The 13724-nt window shown below is 35.2% G+C and overlaps 1 protein-coding gene across 5 annotated transcripts in view; it reads left to right on the top strand.

Annotated features, from left to right (window-relative positions):
* The window catches only part of LOC130893135 (serine/threonine-protein kinase N), a 58025-nt gene that overhangs the window by 27712 nt on the left and 16589 nt on the right, over positions 1-13724 (top strand). For all 5 annotated transcript variants that reach the window (XM_057798976.1, XM_057798973.1, XM_057798975.1 and 2 more), the window contains exons 5-9: positions 8028-8257; positions 8795-9049; positions 10660-10825; positions 11499-11687; positions 11852-12067. In XM_057798976.1, the coding sequence (XP_057654959.1) occupies positions 8028-8257; positions 8795-9049; positions 10660-10825; positions 11499-11687; positions 11852-12067 (1056 nt within the window). The remainder of the gene's footprint in view (positions 1-8027; positions 8258-8794; positions 9050-10659; positions 10826-11498; positions 11688-11851; positions 12068-13724) is intronic.

Genomic DNA, 13724 nt, shown 5'->3' with positions numbered 1-13724 from the left:
GGTCAAGCTAATACAATATAAAAAAATCTATTAGTATTTCCTTGGTTTTGTACCACCTACATATCAACTATTTTTAATTTAATAAATTAAAAATGTTGATCTTAGAATATAATAAAACCGTGTCGTATTTTTACACACTCAGCTGACACGGATCGGTCTATTATTTAAATATAACTCAACAATAACTTTGACAAGTGTTTGCAAAGGAATGATGGTTCGAAAGAAAACATCGAATAACCTAGTATATTCTAAAAATATCAAGCCAATTGCGCCGATGACTTAATGATTGCTCGTAGTGTTAGTGAACTGAAATGACTTTTCATTTTGTACGCCTAATATAAATAAAAAAAGAACTTTGATTATGGAGAAATTGAAGTAGAATATTATTATGTATTCGACACCGGATCTACCACAACAATGGTCCGTTCATGCAGAATTCACAATAAATCATCCAGGCGTCGGAAATCCTCAAAATCCTCCGAAAACTGGTGCAATTCAAGATGAAAACGGCGTTCGTATGTTATATTCTTGGACTTCCTCGGAACCCGCAACCACAACCTCACCTCCAACACAAAGTGTTAAATCGGACACCAGAAGTTCTAAAACATTTGAAACTGATAGGCTGTATGGGTTCCAAAAAGGTCGTCTGTTTTTCACATCGACACCTCCTCCAAAACCTATGTGTAATTTAAACATACCAGGACAAGATTCAGCTTATGGCAGTGATGTTTTCTCTCCCACATCTTGTATAAGTTCGAATTATCACAGAAAATGTAGGAGTACTTGCAACATCGTACTATCTTCCAATAAAGGGAAACATAAAGGGACGCCTTCAGAAGTTTCTAGCGGACATTCAGTTTGTGGTAGGACGCAGAGTTTGAGATGTCAGACACCATCTGTTTGCTGCGAAAGAGAAGGAGACAGTTTTTATGGTTGTGGTGATCCGTGGTGTCATCATTTACATTACAGTGATGAATTTTCGTCCGTTCGAAGAGTATCGCCAGTCAAGGAACTATGTGAGAATGTTGGGAATACTGCCGCACAAGATCAATGCGGAGAAGCTGGTAAGTAACTATTATAATTCGTAAGTAAATTTCTTCAACTTCTAACTTCTTACATCTTTTTTATACGTTTTTCTCATAAATCTCCTCGACCGAATGGCTTTGTTAAGTAGAAATTACTTGACAAAATAAACTCAACAGCAAAAAAAACCGGACACTTAGATTTGGTCTTATAATTTTGTTAAATAAATTAATCTTTTTAATTTATGCTATGAATTGGTTAATTTATAGGTTAATTAAACAAAATCTGCCAAAAATGGATAATTTTTATTGCTTATGTACAAAAAAGGAGGAGGATGACAACGTCTAACACGCCATGCTTTATGGGATTCATATCGGGAGATCGTGCAGGCCAGTCCAAAACTGATACCTGCTTGCTCCAAGTATTCAACTAACGTTTCTGGCGGCATGTGGACGAGCATTATCCTGCATTAAAATGAATTGCTTACCAATAAATGAAGCAAATGGGATCACATCCTCTAGGAGGACTTCCTCGATTTACTTCCGAACAGTCAGTGCCCCATTTTTTATGAAAATCAGTTCAGTCCGGGATGGAAATTATTTCAACCCCAAACCATAACTGATCTCCTTTTAAAAGGCCGTGATTTACGAATGATACATTGAGCAAATCACTCCCGTGGTAGTTTCCACACTCTGTCTCGATCGTCTGAGTGGTATAGTGGTATTGCTCCAAAGTCCAATGAGAATATTGATCGGCAAATAATCGCCTTTCTCTTCGATGCCTTTTCAGGAGTTAGAGCCCTGTCGTGGGTCATTCCCCGCCGCACTGTGTCTGCACTTAGACGTCTATTTCGAGACATTTCAAGTCTTTCCCGAACCTCAGGATCCGTTAAATGTCGGTCTCTCAACACCCACAGCGTAATAAATCGATCGTTTACTGCCTTTGTTGCCCTTGGTCGCCCACTGCCGGCCCTCTTATCGTAGCTACCAGTCTCCCGGAAATGCCGGAGTGCATCGTGAGTGATAGACTTCTCTACCCCTACCGTAAGCTCCGTCTTTCTCTGGCCAAGGCATCAGCTCGGGCTAAGTTACAAAGTGGAATTTTTGCGACGCGACAATCGCTTGCTTACGTCACCAGCGCCGATCGAGTTTCGCTCTCGAAATTACAGCCGCATCCACACCACGTTGTTTTGTTTTACTATTTTACTATCGCATCGTGTCGTATTTTTTGTCAGGATGTCGAATCCTGGTTTGACAAAGGTTCGTTGTAAATATTGTGTTGTACCAAAATGTATCAACACCACTATTTCTGCACCAAATGAAGAAGGAATAAAATTACGAAAAAAATGGTGTGATGCAATGAAAAAGAATAGTAAAAGGAATACTGTCTTTATCAAGTACAAGTAATTTTGTTAAATATAGTAGGTGTTACTTGTGATTGGATTATTTTTATTTTTTTTGCATTGGCGTGGAGATCTAACCTGAATATTTTCAAAGAAAATAAGGGGCACCACCACTTTTTGATAAAAGCCATAAAACTACTTTTTTATGTAAGTTGGTTGAGACTTTTTGCTAGTTATCAGGCATCAACTAAATTAAATTGATTAAATCAACGTGTACTATAATTTTTAGAAAACTATAGTATTTCCTCATTTTAACTATTTTATGATAAAAATCAGGTACTTCTTTACTCCAACTTCATAAGTCCAACAAAATCGAAGTCGAATTTGCTCCAAATTAAATGTAACATATTTGTTCGAACTTTAACACTTGGTATCTCAAAATTATGTGGTTCCGTGCAAATAAGATATGTTTCTGCTCCATGAATAGGTCATTCTATCGATCTGTCTGTTTATCTGGTTCGTGCCGAGCATTTTGACAGCCATAAAATCTTTGTGTGTGGCAAAATAACTCGCCATTGCAAGGAAATCGGTTTGAGGCAAGTTTCCTGAAGAAGAAAATAGCGATAAGTCACTCTAGCCAGTAGTATTTTGTCATAAAGTTCAGTCATTCTCCTACATAATCGGCGCTGATGACGTAGTATCTATTTGGAACGGGTCTTGGGCGGTACAAAAATATATCCAGACTTCTAAATTTTGTAAGTTTGTTAATACTTATCCTATCGATTTGAAATAAACACCATTATTCTTGTAAAATTGAGTCGTATTTATTTTCGTTGATAATATATAATTACGTAAAATGCAAAGTTTGTGTCCGTTATCAATAATCTCAAATATTTTAATACTGATATCAAGACTATTATTGAGCAATACCATTTCTCAGGTTGTTCCTTATGTTGCCGAGAATCGGAAACCAACCGATCTATAAAAAGGGACGTCTCCGTCCAAACTTACGAAATGGTTAACAAATGCACTTCGCCTCTATCGCAAATCGTCGATAAGGATATGAAAACGAGTAAAATAAAAAGAGGAAAAACTATCGGTTATAATCGTAGCAGACAATCTTCTAGAGATTCATCGTCAACGGTTTCCCGGAAACGAAATATTTTAGAGGTAATTAAAGTAAATTATTATAAATTACGTTGTATTTCTTCCGATTTGAATATTATTATAAAACAAATAGTGATCATTCGTTATGTACCTAATTACGAAGGTTGCTCGAATTGTAGAAGTATTTTTTCCATTCCGATTGAGTTATCCCCGAAACATCTAATTCCAACGCATCGAACGCTTCTTCAGATGCAGAAAAACGTTAACCTTGCAATTTATTTTTGATCTGCGGGAATAAGAAGAAATCATTGGGTGTCAAACGGAGGATGACCTATCATTTAGATGTATTGACTGTTCAAAAACGTTTTCGTTTTAACTGATTTGTGAGAACTCGCATTATGGTGGAAGCGAATGATTCATCTTCTGCGATTGGATTTATTCTTATTTTTTATAACATTCATATTGTACAAAAACTCTCCGAAATGTATGCTCATGTAATAAACCAAATTTGAATTTTCTACGAAGCCGTTTTTCTGAAATAAGCTAGAGAAACTGACTTAACAGCATCATCTTAAAAGAGGGAACTTTTTGATACAAGCAATTTATGCTAGAAGGACCTACAATCATATCTAGTTTACGTATGGCAGAAGAGTTTATGAACACATTGTATATTTTATTTATACACATTTGCGGTTACATCTATATATACAATACCCTTAACAGAGTATGCATTTTCAATGTTTTTCTGGAAAATAAACCCTTCGGACAAGGGTATGCAAAAGGGTAGCTCCGTTATTAGCCAAATCTAAAAAACCCTCCCAAAAAGTATTTGTTTTAAAATCGAAAGTAGATGCTCTAGGCCTACGACATTAGTATACCTGGCTGCGAATACATTATGAATGAGTGAAGAAATTGTATAAGTGAGAAAATTGATAAATTGAGCTAGTGCGCCATAATATAAAAGTCTTATTCAAAATTCAATCTATCTATCGCAATCGCTTTCATGCAATGTATAAATGTGGTTTATTTTTGATACTGTACTTCAGATGTTTGTACTATTTTGTATCATTGACCTCCTTCAAAAACGATATTTTGATACATAGGAACTGTTAGTAATACCTGTAGTAGTACCTATTTAATATCATGAAAAGCGATTCAATCTATACGTAATATATACTATTCTCATTCACTACTCTGTTCACATTTGTAACAAAATATTATAAATTTGATATAAATTCATCAACATCTTCTACTTTTTCAGCAAAATTCTTCAAAAGAAAAGCCATCTCTAAACCATGGAACACCTTCAAGAAGTTACGATAAAAAAGGTTCTGGTAGTGATTCGAAATCTGGAGATTCATCAAAAAAACCACGCACTATACACATAGATGTTTATTGTACAGGTACAGAAATAGAATCCGATAGTAGTTCATCTTCGACATCATCAAGAAGTAAAACTGTATCAACACCACAGACAGTATTTGAATCTAAAAATATGTGTATAACTCACAAAAATGCCGACGACAAAATCATACCGTATCGATTAAGGAAATCTAATAGTGACGTTAGAAAATCGGCGTATCAGTTAACTAAAACAAACAGTACATCCATGGAGAAAGAAGACTCTGATATCGAAGATTCGTCAAGTACTGCTTATCCATCAAAAATGAGTTCGTATTCTACAATAGGTCATTCCTTATCTAGTATGTCTAGTTTTCCGAACTCTATCACTCCATTTACCATGTCCAGCTGTACGGTACCAGATTATGAATCTTCCATTGGAAACACTTCTTGGAAAGATACGTTTTCAGATTTAGATAGTTTGTTACACAGCAGAAGTAGCATTCCTCAAAATGACAGTTTATACTTTGTACCCCAGAGAATCGAAGAAGAAAGTTGCAGTAAAGAAGAATCCAAAATTTCTGGTGTAACTGATAGTGTGAATTTACATTTAAGTGATAGCTTCGATTACGCCGATTCGGAAGATAAATTAAGAATAAAAAGAATGGAAAGAATGTGGAAGCATAGAACGCAACAAGGGATCAACTCGGAATCAAAAAATAAACTTTTACAACAACAAGAAAATTTACAGGAAATTGTCAATAAAAGATTGAGTCGTATGAATATATCCAAATCGAAAGATTCCGATTCCGATGCAAGCGACAAATCTGAAAAGGGATGGACAATTTTAAAAGAAACTGCTTCATCAAATCCTAAAGAAAACACCAGCCAATCACCATTACATAAATCTCCAAGTGCGGTAATAATACAAGAAAGACTTAGTTTAGATCCCTCTTTGGGATCGCCGTTTACGATATATCCAGGACAATATACCGAACCCAGGTTCATTGCCAAAAAGTTTGGGTCTGTTGTAACAGTGTTTAAAAAACCCGGCCACCACATTGGGCCCGCAAAAAATCCCAATTGTTCGTGCGAACATTGTCGAAGATATTTCGAAAACTCTAATTTTAGAAATAGAACATGTTCATTAGGTGATACACCGAGTACTCCATTTTTTAACTGGAAAGGATTAAAGAAGAGCGATTGAATTTTTTATTTTGCGTATGTGTGAAATGTGTGCTTTTTTACATTTTTTTTTTTCTTTAAAATACCTACTATTAATTAAGACTGTGATGCAAACGACTGTTATTAAGATATTGATAAGGTAAGTGTATATTAAAATATATTTCAGAAGCTTAATATTGTTTATTTTATTTTATTAATTGTCTAATAGCGTATTTTGCTCTTACTGTAGTCGATTATTCACCGATAACAGTTAAGTTAGACATCTACTGTCCTTTGAGTAGGACTCCGGTTTGGGTTCAATATATTCTTTAAAATAGGCAACATTCTTAAAAACTAGAAAGTAATGTTTAATCAGATTGCCGGAAGGAACGACTTTCAATCCCAAATCATACCGTCTCATCAGCCTCATCAGTTTTTTTTTCCCCGAAAAGATAGAGAAGATGATAGATCGGTATTTGAATGAATACATGTTGGTCAAAAGACTATTATATGCTCAGCAATATGTGTACCGGATTGGCAAATCCACGGACCTGGCTCTACACCATCTAGAGAGAGGGGGGGAGAGTACATCAGACAGTGGATAGAATGGACTCTTTCAAAACTTGATCAACGCCATAGAAATACAGATCTGTTCAAGTAGCAGAGGTGCCATAAATTTTGAAAACATTTGCCCTATGCTTTAGCTGTAGTGCAAAAGGTCCGGTCACGCGTGTAACATGGACAAATGCGAGGATAATTCGCTGGCTAGCCTGATATGAGACAATCTAAGGCACTCGTGTGTCTGTCTCTCTCACCTTTCGACCGGGCACGTCTTTTAAGGTGCTATAGGCATCACGAACAATCCTGAAGGCAGGAAGAAACTGTATATCACGACATGGGATGTTAAAATCTTCAATTCAAGGTCACTACTTAGCTTTTCAAAGGACATCGGCCTAACTACCCACTAACTTTTAAAATACCCCCATTCGTTATAGAACTAATCGAGAATTATTTGTGATAATACTTGAGAGCATCCCTTCTATGACTAAATATCTGCTTTCCCTTTTAAGCAAGAAAGAGAATCGTAGATGATAAAGGACATGAGCAGCTCAAGAATATTATCTGGGCGTTTTAAATAATTTGTAATATTGATTGGTACTGCAAAATGATAATGTGAGAGACCTCAAAATAATTTTTCTTAGAATACTGCCAGGAACGAAACTGGAAATTTAAAAGCCAGAAATTAAACTTTGAATGAAACTTGGGAAAAAATTGTGTACTTGAAAATAAATAAATTTTCGTATTACTATTGTATAAACCGAATTGTGCCGAAAAAAAATATTATTTGTACCACTTTTGAATTTGTCACTAGAGACGTTTGTGCGTGTGTTCAAATGTCACTATTTATTTGGAGGCTTTAATAATATTTTTCATTGGGTTGACGACAAGGTAATTTCGGTTTTGAAATATAAAAAAACATTTTTTTTAACAAAAAATAGTATTTAATCAATCATATATTTTCATTTTGCTCAATGAGCTTTTGCCATCTTTCTTTCAGCTACATGATTCTGCGCTCATAAAATGTCTGGTCCTTATCAGCAAAATACTGAACTAGGTGAGGTTGAAGGTCATCGTTATTTGGTAAAGTTTGACCATTCAAAGAATTCTGCAAACTTTGAAATAATTGGTAAACCAATGTTGCTAGATCAGTGCTGTATGGTTACAAACTACTGCTTTGAGGGAGTTGTATATTTCAGACATGTCGTTTTTCAATAAAACTGCGGTTTGTTCTCTATTACTAGGCAATTCAATTTTTTTAGAATATACATGAATTTCGACAGATAAACTTGCAGTACTCATTGGTGAGCACAAAACCGGTAGCCCACATTATTTTAGCCATGAGTTTTCTTTTTTTATCAAGAATCTACCAGAATTTTATCTAATTAAGCTAATTTTTTGTTATAGACATGTTGGAAAAAAAGCTGCCATTAACATTTTAATTTTAACAATACTTTCAACTGACACCTATATTTAAATTTGAATATTTTAGGCACAAGAAAGCTTAAGAGCTAGCAGTATGAAACTTGACCTTTTGAAAAAATCGTTAGAGATGCGAAAATCTGAATTACCGGAAGATTCCCCAGTGGCATTACATTTAAAAGAAGAACTTGCAAATGCTCAATCTTGCAGTCCAATGACGATGCACTACACCAGCTTACAACCGTTTAGAGTAGGATCTGATGCCAACAGACATCTTGCCTCAACTTCAATGCTCAACAGGTTAGACCATCCACACTTTTAAAATTTGTAGTATCAAACGAATTAGTCATCTTCAAGCTAATATTTTTGACAGGTAAACTACTTTCTAACTACTTCATGTTTGGTTTGGTTTGGTCTACCCATTTTTATTGTAACTACAGAAGTTACTGTTACTTTTTTATTATATTGTCATTTGTAATTCGTACTTCAACTATTTTCTTTGTCTTACTAATTTTCCCCTTTTCATTCAATAGCTTCTATCAGTCTCTGAAGTTGATTTGAATTATTAATGTTTCATCGCGTGCAGTGACTGTTATCAATCGTTGACAATCATATTGACGATCATTTCTTTATCGACTGCAGCGCGAAATAACCGAGTTATTGATTTCCTGAACTATAGACGAAGATGTCTTAATCAAGTTGTGTGCCGTCATATGCTTCTCCTACTTATTATTTTGTCTTCCATTACCATATCGAACTGAATAAATTTTAAATAAGAAAAAAGCGTTTCTAAAAAGAGTTAATTATCTTTAAATAATTTAGTTCATTAATCTACAGATGTGCTGCTGTAACAGGCACATTGGAAGTGCGATTGATGGGATGCCAAGATTTGCTGGAAGAAGTTCCTGGTCGACCAAAGAAAGAATCCGACGGTAGTTCGAGTCCCATGGATTTCAGTTTTTTCAAAAAAACAAAAAGTTACAGTGTGAAGGAAGAAGTAAGTGATGATATTATGGCCATTTTAAAACTTGACAACACTACAGTAGGGCAAACGAGTTGGAGGCCGTGCTCGCAGCAGGCATGGGATCAGAGGTACGTGTTTATTGTAAACAATAAAGTTTGAAAATAATTCGCTATACAATATGATTCATTAAGATACAAAGACATAACAAAATAAATTGTTATGTCAAGAAACAGAAGAACTTTTCTGGGGGCTTTCGAAGTAGGCAGGTATAAGTTCGAAAATGTACCGCTGTTTAAATATCTGGAATCACTAGTGACCGAAAATAATGACAACTCGATGATAGCGGGGAGTAGAGCATACTTCAGTCTCCAACGACTACTAAAGTTACGTTTACTGAATTGAATAAGGAAAAAGCGGATCTATCGCAAAATTCTCTGCCCGCTTGTATGGACCGGTGTGCGGGCAGAGTGTGTGGCGCAGCCGCACAAACACCGAGCTCAGGGGAGTTGGTTCTTGAGGAGCGAAGGGTGCGCAAAGTGTACCGGCAGAAGCCCGAGGGCCAGCGACTGCCTGGGCGACCGAGCAAACGATGACTGGATGATGTCGAAGAGGATCTTCGGGAGCTAGGTGTGAAAGGGTGGAGACACCGAGCGTTGGCAGTGATGACTAGAGGAATGTGGCGGAGGAAGCCAAGGCTCTTTGAGGGCCGTAGTGCCAGTGGAAGTAGTAGTAGAAGGATACTGAACTGGCAAAAATTCACTAAGCAATCCAATATTCTCTATATAAATAATGCAGGATTATTAGCGTTTAAATTTATGGATTTTTGCATTAATTTTGATTATTTCGGCAATATCCACTTGAAAATGTGTAGTATAATGCTTTTTAGTAAGAGGATGCCAATGTAGAGTAGTATGGTTAAGAATATGAGCATCAGTATCTATTATTAGCATCTTATCCGATAGTCAAGCAGGTATTAGAGCTCTGATCTCCAATATCTAGTTTGGTAATCTCTGAGATATGCAGAAATAATAATGTTATCCTCCAATAAGTTACAGGACTCATTGGAATGGAGGAAATTGAAATAGCAAACAGACTAGCCAACGTGGGTATGGATGAACCGTTTGTAGGACGTGAACCCTTCTGTGGAACAATCTATGGAGCTTGAGATAACCAAAGATACTCCTGGGAAAACTAAACGAAGTCTTGTTGTGTCATTGGCAATGTACGCCTGACGAAGCCAGGCTTAGTAGACAATGCAACGTGCAGATTCTGCTACATGGAGGAACAAACCTAACCAAAGCATCCACCTAGTAACACATAAAAATGAAGATCTTTGGCGGCTAGAGCCAATCCACAGCTTAAACTTCCTAAAAGGAGTGGGATTAATAGATCAGCTGCAAGTACTAAGCATCTCCAGTGTCGAAACAAGAAAAGGGGACACTATAGATCCTTTAGGTCGTAGTGTATGTGACACCCTTATTACTCATACACATCTGCTGATATTGATCTAAAAAATTGACATCAGTATTGTTGATACAGTGAACACCTACTCCGATGTAGTGCATTTATTGCAAAATTCTGTTGAAGTAGTATTTAATTTCAATTGGAATCTTTTGAAGCATATAAAAACTAAAAGTTAAAAAAACTACTTTAAACTTTTAGACAATTACAATATATGAATTGTGCATTTGAATCTTTTATCTTAACAAAGTATTCATCAAGTTTCAATTTATTATAGGTTTTCCATTGAATTGGATAAATCTCGGGAATTGGAAATCGGAATTTATTGGAGAGATTATAGATCGTTATGTGCAGTAAAATTTTTGAAACTTGAAGATTTTATAGATGACGAGAGGCATGGAATGGCATTACATTTGGAACCACAGGGATTACTTTTTGCAGAGGTAATTCTTTAAAATAGTTCCAAAATTAAAATTGTTTGATAAATAAAATTCGTTTGACAAATGACAAGGTTTGTATAAATACTCATTCACTTCATTTCTGTCTCAGGTATAACAGTGGCAATTATTCTCAAAACTGTTCTCGCTTATTTCCAAACGAAGCATTATTATTACACTTGGTACATATACAGCGAACTCGCTGTTAATAAGCCACGTCTGCCTGTCGAGTAGGTCTTACAATTACTGCTTTATGTTGGATCGCTCAAAAAATTATCTGCCGTGGACAATTCTAATTCGACTAGAAAAGACCTTTTTTATATGATTAAGCAAAAAGTTCGTTTATCGGACTTGTTAGCTCAGCTGGGCATTTCTTCAAATACGCCTGGTGGTATTCATCTGGGCCAGCGATTTTATTGATGGTTAAGCTTTTAAAAAGTTTTGCCTCATCTCTGTATCGAAATTCTATTTCTGGCGTCGATGGATCAACTCCAGAGGGTGTTAGTTTTCCCCGCAAATTAAGAGTAATGTGAAACAAACATGCCACCCAATAAGTCCAGCTTATCTTTTGCGGTCAATGTTTATTGATGTAATTATTCCAAATCTTATTTTTCCCTTTAGTTTCCAGTATTATCGTAACAATTGCTTCTTATTTGCTTTATTCCATATTAATTTTTAGATAAAGTTTTTGAATCCAATGATATCGAAAAGACCAAAACTGCAAAGACAAAAAAGAATTTTCAAACAAGTAATGCCTCGAGCTAAGCAAATGAACATTAACATAGTAACATGGGGGAGATGGATGAAACAATCATCAAGGATGCCCAGTCGACAGAATCTTGTATTGAGTTCAACTGAAAATGTGGCCGTGAGTAATTTAAATAGTAGTAATTATGATCAGTTTTGTTGATTTAATATTAAATTTTTAAACGATATTGAAAAGGGACTGAAAAGAAAAAAATATTTTATCTGATAAATCAGGTTGATGTAATAAAAGTTTTTTAGTAACATGCTTTGCTTCCATATTTACAGGATGATACAGTAGTGGAAGATAAACCTGAAACACCCGGAGAAGCTCCCGATCCACAAGCTGCCGGTTTGGGTGGTCAGAGACCTCTTGGATTACACATTGATTTGCCTCCACCTTCAGAACCAATGTCTCCTCCTTCACCATCTATGCCGCCTCCAGTTGCAAAGAAAAGAATGTCTGTTACACCGCCCCCCGTTCCTCCCAGACTTGATCCTGAAGTAAGTAAAATTATATTCGTTCCAGCTTTGTAATAAATGAAACTAATTATCTTTTTGTAAGGAGGTAAAAATTTCTAAACACTTTTAAGTTATTCAGCCAGTCGAAGAAAAATGTCATAAATTTAATGTTCTCTTAGCCGACCATGATTCTCCGTCCGTGGAAAGATTACTTTACCTTTTATAAATTTAATGCACTTCTGTGCATCACTTTACTTAATACGTTAACGCTGGCGTGTACTACAAGTAGTACTAAGCTTTTAATTCTCATAAATGAATTTTTTTATAACTCATGAGAGTTTTCTACTCATTACAACCATGTGACATTAATAGGAAGTATTGGTTATGTAGTTATTTGTAGAACAGCATTCTCATACTTTCCATCCGTAGTTGAAGCCGCTTAATTGATATCAAATATAGTTCTTCATTAGTGTTGAATTTCCTTGAAATGCAGCGCGATTCTCTAGTTTTTAGGAGTGTTAAAAACAAATCAATTGCTTAGAATCATGATGCTCAAAACGCGTTCAACAGAAACTGAAAATGTAATTGCACTTAGAAACTTTTTTATGGTATGTAGATGCTTTTCAAATGTCAGGTATATCTTTCTGTGCTTCCCACCATTCAAAGCTGGAGAGTTCTGTTGTTTTTCCTGAGTAAACATATTCAAACTGGGCATTAAATCGTATGGTTAAAGGCAGTAGTCCACTTTATTTCTCCCGTGCTCTGTGAAACTATATGACTTCTTAAATGGGTCCCACATGTAAACGATGAAATGATATGTTACTATTACAGACTGACATGTTTCCTTTTCAAAATATTTCCAAATGTTACCCTTTTCTCTTCCCGGTACTGTTTTAGACTTAAATTCAAATTTAGAACTATGAGATGTTTCCAAGGTTATAACTTCCGCTAAATAATTTAAAACAACATCTTTATGACGAATTTAGCGCAATAATGTTCATTCCTGAACGGCGTTAATAGGGCCCCACTAATCAATCCATCCAACTTTTTTTATTGTTAAATTATAGATATACAAGCTTTGATAAATTTATTAGCAGCTCTATAATTATTCCCTATTTTTATTTTTTTACATGGGGTATTCGTAGAAAAAGTTACCGTTACCAGGTAGTATAATAAATTTCTAGTGTTTTAAAAAATTTTCTTTCGTAAAACAAATTTCAACATTTTTTAAAATAGAAAGATCAACTGGAACTAAGTATTCAATTGCACTTTTTAGACTACTCTACTTTGCTCTGATGACAGTAAAAAGAAAACATATTCCAAAAGTTGCACACGTTATTTTGATAAAAAATGCTGTCATGTGCTATGACTATTAAAAAAATTCTAGAAATGTATATGTGTTAAGGTCTTATTGGTTACCTAAGCTTAGATCATAACTTTACATTTTCAAAAAAGACAACAAAAATTTTTTCTAAAAAGCTGCTGTTTGAATAGTACAAATCGGCGACCTGTTAATAAAAAATAAACTTTTATGTCAATTTTTTAATATTAACATAATGGCACATGAGTGTAGATTATTTGGGGAATCATTTTTTCTTTTCTACTATACCTAAAAAATACTTTGTGCATGAATTAGTATCTCCTTGCTCTGTAAAATACGTACACAAACAGGTTAATTTTCTGAAGATTTTTTGTGTGA

The sequence above is a fragment of the Diorhabda carinulata genome, chromosome 4, assembly GCF_026250575.1.
Source record: "Diorhabda carinulata isolate Delta chromosome 4, icDioCari1.1, whole genome shotgun sequence".
Lineage (NCBI taxonomy): Eukaryota > Metazoa > Arthropoda > Insecta > Coleoptera > Chrysomelidae > Diorhabda > Diorhabda carinulata.
This window is presented reverse-complemented; position numbering and strand designations above follow the sequence as displayed.